The following is a 20700-nucleotide window of genomic DNA, read 5'->3' on the forward strand; positions in this document are numbered from 1 at the left end:
GAGGTGAGGCCCGGCCGGGAGTTGAGTGTGGGGGTGGTGAGGGCCGCTGGGAGGTCGGGGGGGGGGAATGGGGGAGGTGACTGCAGCGTGTGTGTCGGGGGTACCTGGGCCGCTGGAGGGAAGGGTGACACAAGCCTGAGTGACAGTGTGCCCGGGCTTGGACTGAGGTGGGTCCTGAGACCCCAAGTTGCGATTTCCCTGCCCGGTGGGAAAGGGACTGGCTTGAGTCTCCTCTGCTCCTGACTGCTTCTCAGGGGAGACGGGAAAAGCCACACTGGTTTTGTTCTCCACACACAACTGGCTGTAGGCTGGCGTTCCCAGATACCTTTGCTCAGACCGAATCTGTCATGGAGCGTCACGAGAGTGGGCTTCCACGTCCCGAGCAAGAAAAGGCTAGGGGATGAGTTGGCTTCGGGATATGGGTTATGAGGTGCCTATTGGAGAGTTCATCACAACCAGTTTCGTGTTTTTCTTTTTACTTTCGTGGAAGTACACATTGAAGTGAGACTGTATGACTCGTGTTTGGCTCAGTGAAATTTCGCAAAGCGAACCCACCTATGTAAATCAGTTATACATTTGGGAATTGTCAGCAAGACTTGAAATCGAAAGTCATCTTAGACTGTGAGTATAAAGGAGGAAGGGTTTGAGGACCAAACCCTGAGGCTCTCCCAGCGTTTAAAAGCCTAGGTACTGAAAATAATGCTCGGGGGCAGCTGGTGAGTTAGGAGGAAGAAATCAAGTGAGAATAGGATCCAGGAGGCCAAATGGGGAAAGGATTTCAAGAAAGAGGACGTGGGGAGCAGGTGTCAGGTGTTATTGATAGGTCAAATAAAAGGATTAGGTAAAAATAAGACGAGGATTAGGCTAGATGAGGAATTGAAATTAAATTTGGTAATGAAAAGAGAGTATTGATTGTAGATGGTTTCCAAGAGTGGTTAGAATATCGAACTTAGAGTTGTTTGCAACAGGTCGAGAAGAGAATGTGCGGTTTGTTCAGGAAATAATGTGAGTGCCAACACTAGGAATATGGAAATGGAAAATACTATTCTTACTATTTAAGATTTATAATCTAGTGGGGAAGAAAGATAAGTAGGTTAATTATTATAACGTGTTTTAAGAGTTATTGTAGTGGTGTACACAGAATGCGGTACATTAGAGAGCACACTTAATCCTGACTGGAGAGAACAGGAAATGATTTCCTATTGCAATCCCTGAGTCTTTGAGGACCAGTTTAGAGAACAGATGTAAATGGGTGATTTCAGGCAGAGAAGAAGCATGTAGAAAGGCCCTGAAGCAAATGGGTCTGATGAGCTCTGGGTGTATATTCTGTTTTAGTACTATGTTAATAATACTAGTTGTATAGAGGAGGGAGACCAATATAGGGATAAGGAGGAGGTAGTCATGAGAGATTATGCTAAAGAGGTAAAAGCCACATCAGGAAGGGGCCTTGTATGCCATCACAGAGTTTGGGTTTTATCTTCACGGTAATGGAGAAATACTGAAAGGCTTTAAACAAGCCAATGGCATGACATATTTGCATTTTAAAAGATCAGTTTGTCTTCCATGAGAAAAATAAGCAACATTTTGGAGTCATCTCACCATTCATATTTTACGAAAACTATCCCCCAAAAACGTGCTCATATACATAAAAATTTCAGGAGATTTGTGGATCCAGCTGTGTATACCAAATTAAAATTTCCAAGTTTAGAAGGTGGATTGGTAGGAAATCAGTCTGCAGTAGTCTAAATGAAAAAACGATGACTGTTCAAATCTGATAGCTGGCAGTGGGACTGGTGAAGAGAAGTTTCACTGCAATACCCCTGTGCCATTACCATTACTGTATGATCACTGTTGCTTTGTAGAATAAGTTTTGAAATTGGGAAATATGAGTCCTCCTACTTTGTTCTTTTTTCTCAAGATTGTTGTGGCTATCCTGGGTCTCCTGCAATTCTTTGTGAATTTTAGAATCAGCTTATCAATTTTTACAAAGGAATCCAATGGGATTCTGATAGGGATTGCATTACATCTTGTAGATCATTTTCAGATGTATTCCCCTCTACACAGAGTTAAGTAGTCTGATCCATGGACAGGGGATGTTTTTCCAATTATTTAGATCTTTAATTATTTTCAACAGTGTTTTGTAATTTTTAGGGTATAGTTTTGCAAATTTTCCTAACTGTATTCCTGAGTATTTTGTTCTTTTTGATGCTGTTGTAAATTAATTTCTTTCGAAGTGGGAAAAGTTCCCTTGTACCCCTTGCAGGGCATGCGCTGGGGGTATGCGCGCTGATTCAGTGCCCTGCTGTTCAAACCTCCGGGAACAAATAGATGAGCAGGCAGTAGGACTCCAGCCCCATGGGGGTGTCCTTCAGCGGTGTATGTTTACCGTTGAAGCCCCAGTGGGCGTGTGTTACAGGGTACTCTTTTAGCTTAGCCATCTATAGGTGGCTTGTGTTCATCAGCTCAATTAGACCTGCCTTATTGCAAGGACGGAGGTCTTTCTATATCCTGGGGTTCTTGCCTTGATGTACTGAAAGAATCAGATCACATGTGGACTTGGAGAGTGAGTGCAAGATTTTATGGAGTAGAAGTGTAGCTCTCAGCAGATGGGGGAGCCAGAAGCAAGTTGGTTTCCTCTTGGAGTCAGGTTGTCCAATTCTCCTCCAACCTCCCTGGCCAAACTCTGCATCGTTCTGCAGCTCAGTGGCCTGCCGGCATGCTGGTATGCTATGTCGGTGCATACCTCTCGACATCCAGCTGCCTGTGTGTCTGCCTTCCAGGGTCTCCAGGGGGGTTTATAGGCACAGGTTGGGGGCATGGTGGGCCAGAGTGGTCCTACGAAATGCAACATTTGGGTAGGAAAACAGAAATACCTGTCCTCACCTAGGTCCATGGGCCCTGGCCTGGGAATGGAGCCCTATTGAGGGACCACGCCCTCCTCTACCCAGCATTTCCCTGCCCCACTTAGTATCACTTTATTTTCAGTTTAATCGTTTCAATTGTATAGGAATACAGTTGATTTTTGTATACTGATCTTGGATCCTGCTATCTTGCTGAACTCATTAGTCCTAATAGTTTTTTAGTGGTTTCCTTAGGATTTTCTATATACAGGGTCACATCATCTGCAAATAAAAAGTTACACTTCTTTTTCCAATCTCTAGATGCCCTTTTTTTTTTCTCTTTCCTAATTTCCCTGGATAGGGCTTCCTGTACAATGTTGTACAGAAGTGGAGAGACTGGAAATTCTTGTTTTATTTCTGATCTTAAGGGGAAAGCGTCCAATCTTTCACCATTAAGTATGATGTTAGTTGTAAACTTTCTTAGATGTCCTTTATCAGGTTGAGAAAGTTCCATTCTATTTCTACTTTTTGTGTGATTTTTACCAGGAAAGATTCGGGGGTTTTTTTCCTTCTGTTTATTGAAATGATCAGTGGTGGTGGTTATTGATGTTACATTAATTGATTTTTTTTTTTTTTTTATGTTAAACCAACTTTGCTTTCCTGGTATAAATCCTGCTTGGTCATGGTGTATAACATTTTTCATATATTGTTGGATTCATTTTGTTAGTATTTTGTTGAGTATTTTTGTATATATAGTCATGAGATGTTGATCTGTAGTTTTACTATCTTGTGCTATGCTTGTCTGGTTTTGGTATTGGGGTTAGTACTAGCCTCATAAAATCAGTTGAGAAGTGTTCCCTACTGTTTTGATTTTTGAAAGAGTTGGTGAATAATTGATATGTATTCTTTAAATGTTTGGTAGACTTCAGTGTAAAGCCACCTGGGCCTAGACTTTTCTTTATAGATTATTATTAATTCAATCTCATCTCTTGTTATGGGTGTCTTCTGATAGTTTGTTTCTTATCCAAGTCAGTTTCAGTAGTTCTTATCTCTAGGAATTTGTTTCATCGAAGTTATCTAATTTGTTGGTGTACCCTTGTTCATAGTATTTCTTTATAATCCTTTTCACACAATGTCAATAGTAATATCCCCATTTTTATTTCTGATTCTTATAATTTGTGTCTTCTTTCTTTTTCTAATAGTCAGTCTAGCTAAAGGCTTGTCAACTTTGATCTTTCCAAAGAATCTGATTTTGCCTTCATTGATTTTCTCTGTTCTTCTATTCTTTATTTTCAATTTAATCCTTATTGTTTCCTTCTTCCTGTTTAGTAATCTGAATAATCTGCTCAGATTAGTCTGCTTGCTTTAGATTTAGTTGGCCCTTTGTTTCCAGTGTCGTGATTATAGATTAAGTTACTGATTTGAGATCTTTTTCTTAATATGGGGATACAGCTATAAATTTCCCTTTGAGCATTGCATTAGCTGCATCTCATATTGATATATTGTCTTCACTATCATTAATCTCAAATTATTTTCTGATTTCTCTGAGCCATTAATTATTTAGGGATATGGTGTTTAATTTCCACATAATTGTGACTTTTTTTTTTTTTTTTTAACAAAGATGGGGTTTCACCATGTTGGCCAGGCTGATTTTGTACTCCTGACCTCAGGTGATCCACCCACCTCAGCCTCCCAAAGTGCTAGGATTACCGGTTCACAAATTTTTCTAATTTCATTATATTCTGGTTAGAGAATATACTTTGTATCATGTATTATTTCTATCCTTTTACATTTATTTAGATTGTACTGTTTTTAGATGCACATGTGTTTGTAATTGTTGTATCTTCCTGATGGATCAATCCTTTTATCATTATAAAATGTCCCTTGTTGGTAACATTTTTTTCTTTTAAGGGCTACTTTGTTTGATATTAGTGTAGCTACTCCAGCTTTCTTGTGGCTTGTCATTTGCATGATATATTTTTATCCCTTTATTTTCAAGCTGGTTATATCTGTGAAACGAAAGTGTCTCCTGTGGATAGCACATAGGTGTTTCTTGGTTGGTTGATTGGTTTTGATCCTATCTAGCCATCTTTCTTTTGATTGGGTTGTTTACTCCAATTACATTTAACATTATTTATTGATATAGTTGGATTTATGTCTGCCATTTTGTTATATACGTCTTTTGTTTCTGTTCCTCCTTTATTGCTTACTTTTGCATTAAGTGAGAATTTTCTAATTTATAGCATTTAAATTCCTTTACTGATTTTTTTTTTTTTTTTTTTTTTTTTTTTTTTTTTTTTTTTTTACTGCTTTTATTAGGGCTTTTGGTTTTGTGTATGAACTCCAATTACTGTCTGGGGTCACTTACTTTCAACCTGAAATTCTTCTTGTAGTGTTTCTTGTCAGGCATGTCTGCTAGCAACAAATTCATTAAGTTTTTGTTGTTGTTGTTGTTGTTGTTGTTGCTGTTGTTTTAATATGAGATGTCTTTGTTTCTCCTTCATTCTTGAAAAATAATTTTGATAGTATAGGATTCTTTGCTGAAACTTTCGTTTTCTTTGAGCACTTTGAATATGTTATCCCACTGCTTCTTGCTTCCATTATTTTTGTTAAGAAGTCAGCTATTAATCGTATTGGGGTTCCTTGTAAATAACAAGTCCTTTTTCTCTTGCTGCTTTTCAGATTTTCTATCTTTAACTTGTACCATTTTTACTATTATGTGTCTGTCTGTGGATGTCTTTGTGTTTATATTACTTGAAGTTTATTGAGCTTTTCCAAATGTGTAGGTGGTTGTTTTTCAATAAATTTGAGAAGCTGAGCCATTGTTTCTTTGATTTTTTTTTTTCTCCCCTTTTCTCTCTCTGGTACTCCAGAAATAGACGAGAGAGAAAAGGGAAATGTGGCAAATAAAACAAAATTTTAATGTAAATTTTTAAGCCAAGCAGTTCTACCCACAGAAGTTTATCTTTAAGTAATTGAGCAAGCATACATGAATGTATGTACAAGAAAGTATATCCTAGCACACTTGTGTAGTAGAAAGGTTAGAAAAAAACAGGAGGAGGGAGTTAAATACATTATGGTATTCTGTACAGTGAAATTCAGATTAAGATGTATTTGGCGTTTTAGGTTGTTTGTTGCTACATCTCTACGCACCTGTGCAAGTTTCTCGGGGGCAGCAGTTCTGTGTTTTGGACCTCTGGACCCTTTTATACTCTTAAAAATATTGGACATCACAATGAGCTTTTATTTATGTAGATTTTATTCTATTAGAATTAAACTGATACATTTTTAAAATTTAATTTTCTAAATTTGAGACTCATTACATATTAACATAAGGTATATACTTTGAAACGTTATTTCACAAAACAAAAAAAATTAGAAGAATGGAGTTGTTTTACAGATTTCACAATTACCCAATATCTGGATTAATAAAAGAGAACTGGATTCTTATCTCTGCTTCTGCATTTAATCTGTTGCAATGTGTTGTTTTGGTTACACCATATGGAGAGAAAATCTGTACTTAACATAGAGTTTTAGTTCAAAAAGGAATGAGTACTTTTAATAGTCTTTTCAGATAATTGTGGATATTTTTTGATAGTACATCAGAACTTTTTTTTTTTTTTTNTTTTTTTTGGAGATAAGGTCGGTCACTGTCACCCAGGCTGGAGTGCAGTGGCACCATCTCAGTTCACTGTAGCCTTAACCTCCTGGGCTCAAGCTATCCTCTCACCTCAGCCTCCTGAATAGCTGGGATTAAAGGTGTGTGTTACCATGCCTGGCTAATTTTTTTGTGTTTTTCGTAGAGATGGGGTTCCATTATGCTGCCCAGGCTAATCCCAAACCCCTGAGCTCAAGTGATCTGCCTGCCAAGGCTAATCTCAAACTCCTGAGCTCAAGTGATTTGCCTGCCCAGGCTAATCTCAAACTCCTGAGCCCAAGTGATCTGCCTGCCTTTGCCTCCCAAAGTGCTTGGACTTACAGGTATGCACCACCATGCCCAGACAGCAAGTGGCGATTTCTTAGATGTTGGCTGCAGTTTGGAATCTAAAGTTGTATCAGTGAACTTTTCACTTTCTATTACATTAAAATCTGTTGATCTCTTTAAATTTTGAGTGGATCTTTTACTCATGCATGATTTTGTAACTGCATTTACCATTTGGGAAATATTGGAGGACTGAGTTATGCCGAATTCTAAAGGTTGACACATTTTATTATATACTTTCAAAAAATCACAATCATTAATATCACCATCAATCTCATGCAAAAGCTTTTAGGTATTGGGAAGTTTTCATGCTCATGGTGATGGATACAAGTTTCCCAAAATTCTAATTGAAAGCTTAAATGTTATCATTAGCAGCAACACTTTATTTTAGAATAAATGTCTGCAAAATACCCAGGTCCAAATAATGGTAGTTTATCTGTTGTTCACTCAAGTAAAAATGGTGTTCTATGAGAACAAGCAGCTAAGTTGTCTCACAACTCAATCACAGAATTGCTTTTTCTCAACACAGCCTTATTATGCAAACTATGTTTCTTACCTAGAGGGATCTTTTTCCTGACAATCATATCTTTAATTGTAGCATTTGGTCCATTTACATTTAATGTCTATTTCTTATTTTATTAAAGTTAATGTGTTTTCTTTCTGGCTTTTAAAAGTAGAGAAAAGAAGATGGAGCCCAATGTACAAATAGAGAATTTGGCCTTAGATAATACAGGTTATCCATTATAACAAGAGAAAAGAAAAGGTTTATGATAGGTTGGTAGATTGGACAGTGTACATACATGGAATAATAGTAGATATAGGGTCATAAGCTGAAAGTGAGGTGGACATGGAAAGTGAGTGTTAGAAGACTAAAGAAGAAGAAGAGATTTTAAATAGTTATTTCAGGGAGTGGAAAAGCAAATGACTAGGGAAATTTAATAGCCTTGCTGGTCAGAACTGAAGATCCACTTGAAATTTGTGGTCGTGAATTTAAAGTGAAAATAGCACAGGTGTGTGCACTACTCAGTTTACAGGGCCTGACCCACATGATTGGAGCTCATTTCCAGCCATACTCATTGCTGATGGCTAATGGTGACCATCCAAGCAAGAAATGTGCTAGATTCAGTGATGAGCCAGGGAATAGAAATAGGGTGTGTAGAAGCTAGGTGGGGTTGCTTAATGTTTTAAATCTGTACCAAGTTAAATAAAATATTATAAACCTGGTTTTGTCTCTGCTAAGTATTTGTTGGTTCTTGAGATTTCTTCACACTGAGTTAAAACATTTTTTCATCATAATGTAAGTGTACTAATTGCTATAGGACATGGCAAGGGAGAGATAATTAGAGGGGAAAAGAGGAGAAACATCTGGAATCCATTGGAATATATGTTTTCTATGTAGATATTGCCTATTATATGACAGGCCTTCTTTCTCCCCACTTCGCAGTTCTGGGTAGCAGGCAGGGGTCTTCCTAAACAACTCTAGGTTATACTACATGGTCGAGAGCTCAAAATAAGGCCTGGTTTTTTTGATACCAAATTTGTTTTGACCGCAACTTTGATTTATCTAATTATTTTCTATCTTTTCCGAGAATGTACATTCTTTTAACATTGTTTTAGACTAGAACCTGTAGACAAAGAGTAATGTTTAAAGAGTTTAGGTTTTAAAAGCAGTCAGACTTCCTAGGTTCAAATTCTGGCTCTTGAGGACCTTGGGCAAGTTACTTAGTCTCTAAATCTCACTTCATAGTACCTATGTCTAAGATCCTGAAAATTGGACACAATGTTTAAATAATTTTATTTCTGTCTTTCAGGGCCTTAGATAATCCATAGAACTTTACATATCATCCATATGGCAGAAATATAAATACATACTGATCCTTTTAAGGGTTTTATAATATTTTCCCTTTTTGCAGATTTGAAATAATGCTGTCCATTGGTAGCAAAATAATAGTATGACCTATGATCTACCAACAGTGATAAGGCTTACTCTTTGAATTTTGTTTTTCCAGTAAAATTAATCGATGGATTTGTACAATGGATATCCAGAGTTGAAGGTATGGTCTTAAAGCCAATTCTTGACAACGCAGGATTTTTATTAGTAGTAGTAGTAATAGTTGCCAAAAATAAAAAGCATGCTCACAGAAGTTTATAAGGCCACGTGCACCCACATAAGTTGAATGCTTTTAAATAGTTTATTAAGTTGTGATTTGCATATCATAACATTCATTCTTTGTAGGTGTACAATTCAATGATTGTCAGTAGATTTATAGAGTCGTGCAGTCATCACCACAGTCTACTGTTGGAACATTTCATTACTCCAAATATCCCTGCTCCCACCCCAGCCCTAGGCAGCCGCTGATCTGCTTTCTAGCTCTATATATTTCTATTTTCAGGACATTTCATATAAGTGGAGTCACAGAACATATAGTCTTTCTGTATCTACCTTCTTTCACTTACATCATATTGCCAAATCATATTTTATTATATGAATATACCACATTTTGTCACTCCATTTACCAGGTGTTGTATATTTGATTTGTTTCCAGTTTGGTGCTTTTATGGATAATGCTGCTATGAACATTTGCGTGTAAGTCTTTGTGTAGGCTGGGTATAGTGGCTCATGCCTATAATCCCAGCACTTTGGAAGGCCAAGGCAGGTAGATCACCTGAGATCAGGAGTTCGAGACCAGCCTGGGCAACGTGACCCATCTCTACTAAAAATACAAAATTTAGCTGGGCATGGTGGCATGTACCTGTAATCTCAGCTACTCGGGAGGTTGGGGCAGAAGAATTGCTTGAACCTGCAAGAGGCGGAGGTTGCATTGAGCCGAGATCGCACCCCTGCATTCCAGTCTGGGTGACACAGCAAAACTCCCATCTCAAAAAAAAAAAGGCGTGGTATAGAGGTACATTTTCACTCCTCTTGGGTAAATTCTTGGGGGTGGAATTATCAGGTCCTATGGTAAACTTATTAACATCTGAAGGAATTGTCACACTGTTTCCAAAGAGTGCTAGATTTTTAACGATGTATGCCTTCAGGATTTCTCTTCCCTTACTTTTACTTGCTGTTGTCATTATCCCGTTTCCTCTTCCCTAAATGTGCTGCTGTGGACAAGGCCTGAGGAATGCAGGACATTAGGATGTCTGGGGTATGGTGAGGGGGCTGGTGGTTGGTCTGGGGTGTGGTGGGGGGTGGTTTCTAGATGCTCAACTGTGTTCTAGACAAGATATTCCAAGATGTATTAGTTGAGACTCATACGCAGATGAGAAAACCCTAGTATGATAGGAGACATAGCCTACATGCTTGTCAGCTTCCTCTAGAATCTTTATGAAGTAGAAGAAGAGACAACTCCTTAATAGCAAAGATGCTGAACAGTCAGGACAGTCGTGGATGTTTACTACATCAGGTATTTGACCCAAATAAATGAATCATTTCTAGAATGATTTTGGTTTTGCCCGATTTACAAAGGAATTGAGAACCTCAGTTGCTTAGCACACCCCAAATATAAAAAATATTAATTGCAGAGGATACATTATATGATTCTTTTTAATGTATGGTACTCTTGGCATTTACAGGTTACATTTTTTATTTTGGCTATGTGTGAGTTACACATAGTGGTTTGTAATGAGACTGACAGAGTTGCCTGAGTTGCACTTGTGGCTGGCACGTGAGAGCAGCTTCCTTAACCAGCAGCTGCACTTCAGTGCTCCTGCATTCTTTTTTCCTTTTCACATTGGAAGTAATTCTTCTTAGATCCGGAGACATCTCAAACAATTTTCGATTATGTATGTCTTATTTTGAGTGTCTCTATGCTAATTTATTGCTAATGTGAATGACATAGTCTGCTCTATTCCTCTTATTAATCTTTTGTCCTGCTTGCTGTTTAGAAATGTCACTTTGCTAACTCATTCTGGTTGTGAATGAGTTAAGGGTTTCATTGTAAACCCCTAAATATCTACTTTATGATAAGCCAATATCTTTATATTTTTGAGGTTTGCTTTCCTTTTTAATTGGAAAAATATATTTTTAGGATAAGAGTATATGTATAGTGCTTGTCACATAGTAGGCACCCAATAAATGGAAACTATTGCCTTTTTAAAAATCTTTTTCTGAAACTCGTTTTCATTCTACTTTCATTTTTTTTTTTATAATGAATGCATCTTGAAGGTAAATTATGCTTTTAAGAATACTTTTTTCCTGTTGGTAATAGTAATGTTCAATACATTTTTTGAAAATGAACGTTTATAATTTCAGGTCAGGTGTTATCTGCCATGGTGGAGGAGGTGATAACACACCCCAGAATCTCTGAAAACATAATTTGGCTTAAGAATGAATTAACAAGATGCTTTTCTTTTGAACAGCAGCTTTACCATTCTAATTATGATTTCTTTAGACTAAAACAAATTTACTGTAAAAATAATTTACATTGTTCAAAAACATACCAAAGATATGAAAGGAAATGCATTAAAGGCCAAGGGAACATCTACAGGAGTCAAATAAGGAACTTAATTTAATATAAGCTACTTCCTGAATGTATTTGTTTATTTTATTCCTTCAATGTTATAATTACTTGGATATATGAAAAAATACATTGGATATATGGACAAAAATTCTTGAAAAGGTGGACTGCCACTTTTTGCTCTACATTTCATCCTTTAAGCCCTCCTTTTTAGGAGGTTGTCCTGTGTATCTTCTGGAAAAAAACACTTAATGTTTTATGAAATTATTTTTCCCCCACAAGGATTTAAAATAGCTATTACATTTTGAGTCTGACCCTTGTGAAAAATGAGTATATATCTTTCCAAGATTTGTGGAAGTTGGCACTGTCTCACATAGTTTCTGGGCACAGTTTGTTTTTTGGGTTGCTTTTTTCCATGGGTATTGAAAATAAATAGGAACTTGTTATTGAAGTGGGAAAAAATAGCATTACTGTAAAGCTGGTTACAGATACTGCTGGAAAGAATTTTACAATATGATTGGAAATATTTTTCCAGTTAACCTTTTAAAAATTCTCGAGCCATTTTTCTTTCCAGCTTTCAGATAGCAAATGCATTCTGAGGTCAGTGTGGTCATTTCTAGGGAATAAAGAAATTAATAGCTTTGGTTATGTAATACTCCCTAATACTTAAACCCAAAAGGAAGTGTCACGGTGAATACCACTTTGTACTGTATATTTGTATTAGATTTAAAATAACCTGAAAAATCATAATTGCTGCTGCTTAATTCAGTGCCCACTGATGGCTCCTGATAACCGTGTAGCATATGATAGCACTTAATACACTAAGAGTATTTATTTCTAGAGCAGTGTTTTTAAAAAGTGTCATCTGTGAACTCATAATAGAAAGGTCCTGTCTTTCCCATAATCTTTTACCATTTGTTTATGATAGTAATCCTATGTATTTCTTGATACAAATTATAATTTGTTCAGATGACTTTTTGTTTAAATACCTTCTTCCAGTGTTTTCTTAAGAAAAAAATACCATTTTCTTTGTTGTTGCTTGACTTTTCTGCGGTAGTAAGAAAAGACAGAATAATCAGCTTCTTATGTTCTTTTGTGCCACTGGAGAGGCCCTCAAAAAAAGTTTGAGCTCCATGAGTAGTCTTACTGTGTTTTGCTCTTTTGCAAATAATTATTTAGGAAATGTTTGCTGTAAATATCTTAAGATCTTTGCATCTAATTCCTGTTAGTGGCATCATATTTTCCCCAGGTCAAGAACCTTGGTAGTAACTGAACAGGTTTAGGGAGGAAAAGGGAAAAGTCTGTCTTGCCAGTTTTGATCAGTCAAACGCTCTCTCAAATTGGCTTCTCCTCTCTAATCTTGTTACAACTGTCAGAGCCCCAATCATCTTTGGTAAGCAATATTGGAGCTGCCTCCTAACTGAGCAGTCTTGCCTTCTTACAATCCATTGTTCATGTTACTTAAGATTCAATGGCTGCCACACATACTCAAGATCAAGTTCATTCGCTCCGAGTGTAGTAAGTGAGGCTTTTCATGATGCTTTAGCCCTTCCTTATTTACTCAGATGTAAGGAACTACTTGCAATTTCCAGAATGTAACTCATTTCACTCTACCTTAATGCTTTGTTAATTACTATTTTTCTTTCAGAGTCAGTAATACTTTGTATTATTTAAGTATTAATTCATCTGTGACACTTTCCAGACCTCCTCTTTTACCTTATAGCCATTTTCCTTTGTGTTCCTTGTCAAAAACAAACAAACAAAAAATTCTCTTTTATAATTAGCTTAGAAAACTCCAGAAGCCCTTATGTTTGATTTAAGCTTGTACATTTTTGCAGGAAAGACACTGATCAGTGGTGTTTCTATAACTTTTGATGAACAAAGACTATGAGGCTTAAGGATCAAATGTATAAACCGACAATAACCTGACAGTCCAAGAAGCCGAATGATAACTTGTGTAACAATTGACCTAAAATGTCCAGGACTTCATTACTAACTGCCAGCTTCCTAATTTTTGTCCCACTTCCAATCCATAACCAACCTGTGAAAGCCAGATACATACCCTAACCAATCACAGTAGGCTGCCCCAGCTTCTAGTTAGCCTGCCTGCAGCTCCCCAGGCCAACAGCCTCCAGTCAGGGCATACCTGAGCCTTCTCTTTTTTCCACTGGGAAACTTCAGCTCCTCTGTGTGTCCTTTAGTCTTTGTCAGGATGCAAATGACAGTAGCTGACTCCCTTGCTACAGCAAGCGCTAAAGAAACAGCCTTTGCTTTTCTCATTTGGTTGATCTTCATTTATTTCCACAAGAAAAATTTAAAAATCTGCATTCATTCTACATTTGTTTACATCTGAAGTGATTAATAATAAATATAATTTATAAACTGCCTTTATCTCCTGTGCTAGCTATGTTTTTGTGATTTTCTACATATTTTATAAACACAGGTTTATATTTTATAAACATATAGTGGCTTATATTTTAGAAAGGTAAAGACAGTTTTGTCATAGGACTTTCTTGCTTTATGTCTTCGCATTGAGTGGAAAAAAACCACAGATTTTTCACTTAACAGTAAAGAACAAAATTCTAGTCAAATGTAGTTATTCATAGCTTTGTATTTTGTTTGTTAAATCGTAGTTTTAAAAAATTCAGGATTTACCTGAAATGCAGATACTGTCAAGTTAGGTTTTGTTAAGAATATCCTTTTATTTTTGTTTTTTAAAATACTAGACATGAATATGTTGCTAAAATTTTTGCACTTAGGAAGTTTGTTTGCTGTTTTTTATTTAACCTATTAATGTATTTCATGTTCTTGAAGTATGTTTATGTTCCTAAGGTAAACTCTACTTGGTTTGGTGAAATATTTTTTTTAAATGGTCTGTTAAATATAAACTTTCTATAGGTGCTTTCACTGTAAAGATCCTGAGAATGACCAAAACCTATATCCTGTTTTGTTTTTTTAATATACCATCTCTCATCTTACTCAGATTGAATGACAGACAGATCAGGCTACTTTAAACAGTTTTGAAACTATGGAAAAGATAGCTTTTTATCTGTTTAGTGGTCTATTATGCTAAAGTCACTCTCTTTCTTTATTGTTTGAATTTTCCGTTAACAGATATTCCCTTCGGAGAGGCAGCTCTTTCACATTCTTAACACCTGGCCCCAACTGGGACTTCACTTTGGTGAGTAGATACCTGGGTTTTTATTTCAGGATATTAGCTAGGATGAATTCCCCAGTTATCTTTCAGTCTGTTACACAGCTTAGTGGTCTGTACTTCTGAGTGTCTTGAGGAACAGAATTCCTATAACCATTTTTGGCAGCCTAATTTAGTTCTTCTTTATTAGCAAACTGTAATAACTTTTTCTTCCAAGTAAATATAAAACATACTTTGCAACTCACATCTATTAATCTTTATGCAGTCCTTTCCCTTATTCTTCTCAATGTTAAATCTGATAATTATATTATGAAACATGAAATTATTTTTATACATTTGCTATTGCCTTTTTTACTTGGTTGAAAAATATAAAAATGCTTGATTGCAGATTATTTATATATATATATTTAATATATATAATGAATAACTTTTTGCTATTAATCATCTCAGAATAGAGGGACTTTATTATTTTTACAGCAAGACTTTACAGAGGCATTTAATTTTGTGTGAAGTGGCAACAGAAAATTGATTCTTTTTGTACTTAAAACTTATTAGCTCATAATACATATATAAATAAAGTATATACAAGCAGATCATGACTCTTATGCTTATTTGGGAAAATAGCAAAAATGATTCCAAATACAAATAATTTCATATAAATGCATAAGTATGATCATGTGTGTGCTTTTTTCCCCCCAGTACAGTCTTATTTTGCTAGGCAGTTTTCTTCCCCTTTCTTCTCCTTCCCCATATTAGTCCATTTCCAGCCTCTGCTCTAACCATGTCAGCAATACCATATGTGTCACTCATATAATTAATATATACACACAGGTTCATAAATACACATGCAGGATTTTTGATTGGTTGACTTTTCAAACCTGGGATCATATTATTCATAATTTTCTATGTCTCCTGGGTATGACCTTGTGATCAGTAAAATATTTCTTGAGTTCCATCACCTGAATTCTGATCTATATTGTTCTTTCATGTCTTAGATGATTTTCTTAATGTCTTTTAGCTCAATTCGAAACGTTGTGTTATGATTTTGCTCTGCTTCTTGGAGCATTTCCTCCTGGTATGCCATCATTTCCTAGGGGGTAGATTTTGTTCCTTGTTTTCTTTTTTCTTAGAGTGATACTGTGTACAATTTGAGGATTTTCTGTTCATTTTAGTGTGAATTTAGTTTTCAACTTGTACACAAAATCTTGGTTCAGGTAGCTTTTCTGAGTTCACAGCGCTCCTTCCTGTTTTTATGGTAGCTTGCTTTCTGAGACCAACTGGCTCTGTTACTTTCTCCACTTCTGTCTGGACTCTGCCTTTCTGTTTTTGGGGTTTTTTTTCCTTCTCTATTGTCCCTATCTTGCTCAATTTTGATTCAGTTCCCAGCAGTTTCTCCTCACTGTGGGGCCAGGAAGTTAAAGGGAACCCTAGCTAGTCCCTTTTTAAAGAATTCCCAAGAGCTAAGCTGTGTAGGTAACCTGAAAAGTTATTTTGAGATGTGGAAGAATGAAGTGTTACTGATGGGTGCTTATTCATTATTGATTAAGTACCAGAAATAGTAGATATGTACACAGTTTTGCCAGTACTGGCGCCAGCAGGGCTGAGTGAAGGTGATAAATTATTATTGGAAAATATTCCAGGGACATGGCTCTTCTTCCACTTAATCAATCCTGCCTCAGGCAACAAATCTTAATTACATTGGGTCATGAGGAAAGGATTTTTTTTTCTAGTCAAGACCTTGCTGCTAAGATAAATAATGTGTTCCTTAAAAAAAAAAAAAAAAAAACTTGCTGATTTTATGTTTAAATTTTTTTTTTTTTTTTAACAAGTACAGACAGCCCTTGATTTACGTAAGAGTTCTGTTCTAAAAAAACTTGCCATAAGTAGTTTTTTAATAGGATAGCCACTTCACAGCAAAGAGATGACTTAGTCAAGGGAGACTGTTCAGACAGTGTCTGTTCCAAAGACACTTCATGAGCTTCCCTTTTCAAAATTATATTTTTTTTTGTTTGTTTAAGAGGTAATCTTGCTCTGCCGCCCATGCTGGAGTGCAGTGGCGTAATCTCGGCTCACTTTGCCTCCCAGGTTCAAGCAATTCACCTGCCTGAGCCTCCCAAGTAGCTGGAACTACAGGCGTGTGTCACCATGCCTAGCTAATATTTTTTTAGTAGAAATGGCATTTTGCCACGTTGGCCAGGCTGATGTCGAACTCCTGACCTCAGACGTGAGCCCCGGCACCCAGCCTCAGAGTAATTTTCTTGTGACTGCAGTCAAAAGCTTAACTTTTTAAAACTGATTTTTCTAGTTTTATAGTCTTTGTTTTGTGATATAATATGCCTTCCTTTAAATGAGAATGAAATCTTTTTTTTTTTCCTTCTAGAAAAGAAAACGCAGAGAGAAAGATGATGATGTTATAAGCCTTAGCAGCCTTGATCTGAAGGTAAGCCTTGCTGCCCTGTTAAAGAAAAGCATTTTAAAATATGCAGATAGCGTTTTATTTTTGTGCTACAAGAAACCCAATGCTGGGTTTTGTTTTGGGGGTTTTGTTTTGTTTTTGGTTTTTTTGGGTTTTTTTTTTTTTTTTTTTTTTTTTTTTTTTTTTCTAAGTGCACTCTAAATTCTTATTCAAACGTATAGTATAGCTTTAGGAATTTTTCTGCTCCCTTATAATCTTGTGGGACCACCATGATATATGTGGTCTGTTGTTGACCTGTCATTATGTGGCACATAACTGTATTTTATAGATATTAACAATGAAANATTTCATAAGTGCAAAAGTGAGTAATATTAGCCCAAACATTGTCTTTTGTGCTATTCTACTTCTTTGTTAAGAATGAGGGGGAAACTACTCTCAAAATGTTAGGCCGCAACTATTGATCACAAATACAAATGCCTAAGGAGACGGACTGTAATCTGTGCAAAGGAAGGAGGTAAGAGAGGGCCAGTCGTGAAAAGGAGAGCCCCAGGCTCTAGCCCATTGTCGCATGTAGGACTGTCAAAACCTGGATTTTTATATGAAATCTCCTGAATTTTAAATGTTGAGTCAATTTTTCTTAATACATGCAAGCAAAACAACTTATCTGTAAGTCATATGTGGCCCGTGGGCTTCAAGTATGAGACACAGGATAAACTAACACTTGGCACACACTTGAAAATACTTAAAGTTTTCTTGTGTACTTAAGTCCAAAAACCTGGTATCTTTGGAATTACTTACCTCATTTTTGCCAGTTTTCAAATTTTACCATAGCATCTTGGTTTTAGAGAGTCTTTTTTTAAGGTTATAAAAGAGTTGTACATTTTTAAATGCAATTTTAAAAAATGTTTCATATTATGTTTAACAGCAGCAGCTGCTGTTTCTTTTTTCTAAAAATTAAATTTTTACAATCTACTCAACATTTTAGCAAATCTAGCAGGTTGGATTTTTTTCTTATTTTTAGCACACTGTCTTCATAGAAGTTTTAAGTTTTAGGCATTTTGCAAAACAGTTTTAGTTGGATTTAAAATATCTTGTATTCAAAAAAAGAAAAAACATGAAAGACAACCTTGATTATTTTTAGGTATGTTTTAAATCAAATCAAATACAGAAATAAGACTGTTTGTAATTTGCCACAGTAAAATACATGGTCTTCGATAAGCTCTAGCAACCATCAATATATGGATTATTTTGAAGCAAATTCTAGATGCCATGTCCTTTCATATGTAAATATTCCATTCTATTTGTTATCTTTACTCTCTTAGATAAGAACTTTTTGTTGTTGAAAGAGTCTTGCTGTATCTCCCAAGCTGGAGTGCAGTGGCAGGATCTCAACCCCCTTCAACCTCTGCCTCTTGAGTTTAAGCAATTCTCCTGCCTTAGCCTCCTGAGTAGCTGGGACTGCAAGTGTGTGCCACCATGCCCAGCTAATTTTTGTACATTTAGTAGAGATGGGATTTCGCCGTGTTGGCCAGGCTGTTCTCTAACTCCTGGCCTCCGAAAGTGCTAGGATTACAGGTGTGAGCCACCGCACCCAGCCTTAGATAAGAACTTTTTAAAAGCATAATAAAATACATTTTTTACGAAACAGTACAAATAACAGTAATTCCTTAATATCAGATTCAGTTCAGAATTGACGCATTTTCTTGATCATCTTGTTTATGCTTGTGGGGTTGCTTGTTTACAGTTTTTTTGTTTGTTTTTGGTTGATTTTTGTCTGTTTGGAGTCCAAATAAGACCCATACATTGTCATTAACTATATCTCTTAAATCTTTTTTATTTAGTTCATTAGTTTCCCCTGTCTTTGTTTCTTTTCTTATTCTTTCTTATTTTATTTTATTTTATTGAGATAACAGTCTCACTGGTCGCCAGGCTGGAGTGCAGTGATGCGACCTGGGCTCACTGCAACCTCCCACCTCCCAAGTAGCTGGGACTACAGGCGCACGCCACCACGCCCAGCTAATTTTTGTATTTTTAGTAGAGACGGTGTTTCATCATGTTGGCCAGGATGGTGTCAATCTCTTGACCTCGTGATCCTCCCAACCCGGCCTCCCAAAGTGTTGGGATTACAGGTGTGAGCCACGGCACCCAGCCCTAACTCTTTATTTTCTTGGAATTCTTTTGTTGTTGAAGAAACATGTCATGCAGGATTTTCCTGCAGATCTTTTTATAGCCTGAATGGTTATGATTGCATCACCATGGTACCATGTACTATGTTCCTGTTCCCTGTATTTCTGATCAGTTGGCAATTAGATCTGAAGACCTGATCCAATGTGTTTGTTTTGGGCCATGTAATTCCTTCAAAAAGTATATAATGTCTTTCTGCGATGCTCTCAAAATGGATGATCGTTGCCTAGATGTATTTTTTTTTTTTCTTAAAGGTTGCAAAGTAATGACATGCCTTTATCAGAGCTCTGTTTATTAACTGGAATACTTTTGTAAAGAGAAAATTCCCCTTATCAGCCATTTGATTACTCTGAAGCTCTGATTTATAATAAAAGCCAGAACAAGTGCTTGATTCCTTTCCTTTATCAGTTTTCAAAAATAACAAGTTCTATTCATTAGCATTCTCTGAAAATAAGGATTTTTTTTCCTCTTAGTAGTATTATGAACTCATGGATATACATACTTGTTTTACATGGATTCAGTATTGTTTTGCTTTCTTTTGTTTTTTAGCATAGAAAAGACAGGGTCTCACTATGTTGGCCAGGATGGCCTCAAATTCCTAGCCTGAAGCAATTCTGCCACCTCAACCTCCCAAAGTGCTGGGATTACAGGCATGAGCCACCAAACGTGGCCTCATTTCAGTTATTCTTACTGATGCCTCGAGTGTCTGTCTTCAGCTGTTGGATGCTGTTTCAGGATGGTTCCTGTGTTCTTTTGACATGACCTTTATCTCACATCTAGTGGCTTAATAGCCTCCTTGCCTTCTAGGATGACAAATTATTACAAGTTCTTTGTTTTTTGCTCTATACCTGGAATCAGTCATTTCTAAAAGGAGTCTGGTTGCTTTGGGAAATGGTAGGCTAAAATCTGGGCATTAGGAACACTCCTTTCTACTGGATTGGTCATTGTTGCTAGGACTTTTTAATGAACAAAGCTATGAGATAAATATAATTTTAAAATATATGAATTGATATTGAAATTTCAAATTCAAAGATAAAGGGATTTAATCTTAGTCTTACTATGTAGAGTTTCTTCAACTTCACCAAAAGTCCAGAGACACTGACTTAATTAACACATTTGATTTATACCACAGTTCAAAGACAACAGCTTGCATTACTATTAAAAATGTGATTAATATGTTTTTCCATCATTAGTGCAGTTGGAATGAATGTGTATAGGTCAGAGGTCTTCGTGTTCACATTTTAAAATTAGGTAAATGACCTCATCTTTTGAGCTTGAATTCATTTTTAATTTTAATTTTATTTTATACAATGTGTAGACAGTTCCCTGTTCTCTGCATTTAGAAGTATACACAATATAAATCTGTTAATTCTGTAAGTAATTTTTATAATTATGATGTAACTCTATCTTATCCTTAAAACATTTAAAATCCTTTATGTGCAAAAAATGTGATTAATGAAAGCATTTTGTTTCTTGCATTTTTCATCTTTTTTTTAAAACCTATAGGATTACTGTGTTTTTAAATTATTACACTAACATCTCTGTGTAATTACACCAGCAGCTCATCAGGGTTTTTTAGTTACTATTTTTTAGTGTTTAAGAATTAACTGCTTGTTAAATTTATCTTATTATTGTGTAACAAAATTATGTAGACTTTTGAAGTC

The 20700-nt window shown here is 36.1% G+C and overlaps 1 protein-coding gene across 2 annotated transcripts in view; it reads left to right on the forward strand.

The window, feature by feature from the left end:
- Window positions 1-20700, forward strand: part of NET1 (neuroepithelial cell transforming 1) — a 48634-nt gene that overhangs the window by 743 nt on the left and 27191 nt on the right. The window contains exons 1-3 of one of the 2 annotated variants that reach the window (XM_017513157.2): window positions 497-621; window positions 14397-14463; window positions 16817-16876. In XM_017513157.2, coding sequence (XP_017368646.1) covers window positions 512-621; window positions 14397-14463; window positions 16817-16876 — 237 coding nt within the window. In that variant the 5' untranslated portion in view covers window positions 497-511. Of the gene's footprint in view, window positions 1-496; window positions 622-14357; window positions 14464-16816; window positions 16877-20700 lie in introns of those variants that run through there. The other variant, XM_017513159.2, reaches the window with a different exon arrangement.

This window comes from Cebus imitator, unplaced genomic scaffold (assembly GCF_001604975.1).
Source record: "Cebus imitator isolate Cc_AM_T3 unplaced genomic scaffold, Cebus_imitator-1.0 Scaffold487, whole genome shotgun sequence".
Lineage (NCBI taxonomy): Eukaryota > Metazoa > Chordata > Mammalia > Primates > Cebidae > Cebus > Cebus imitator.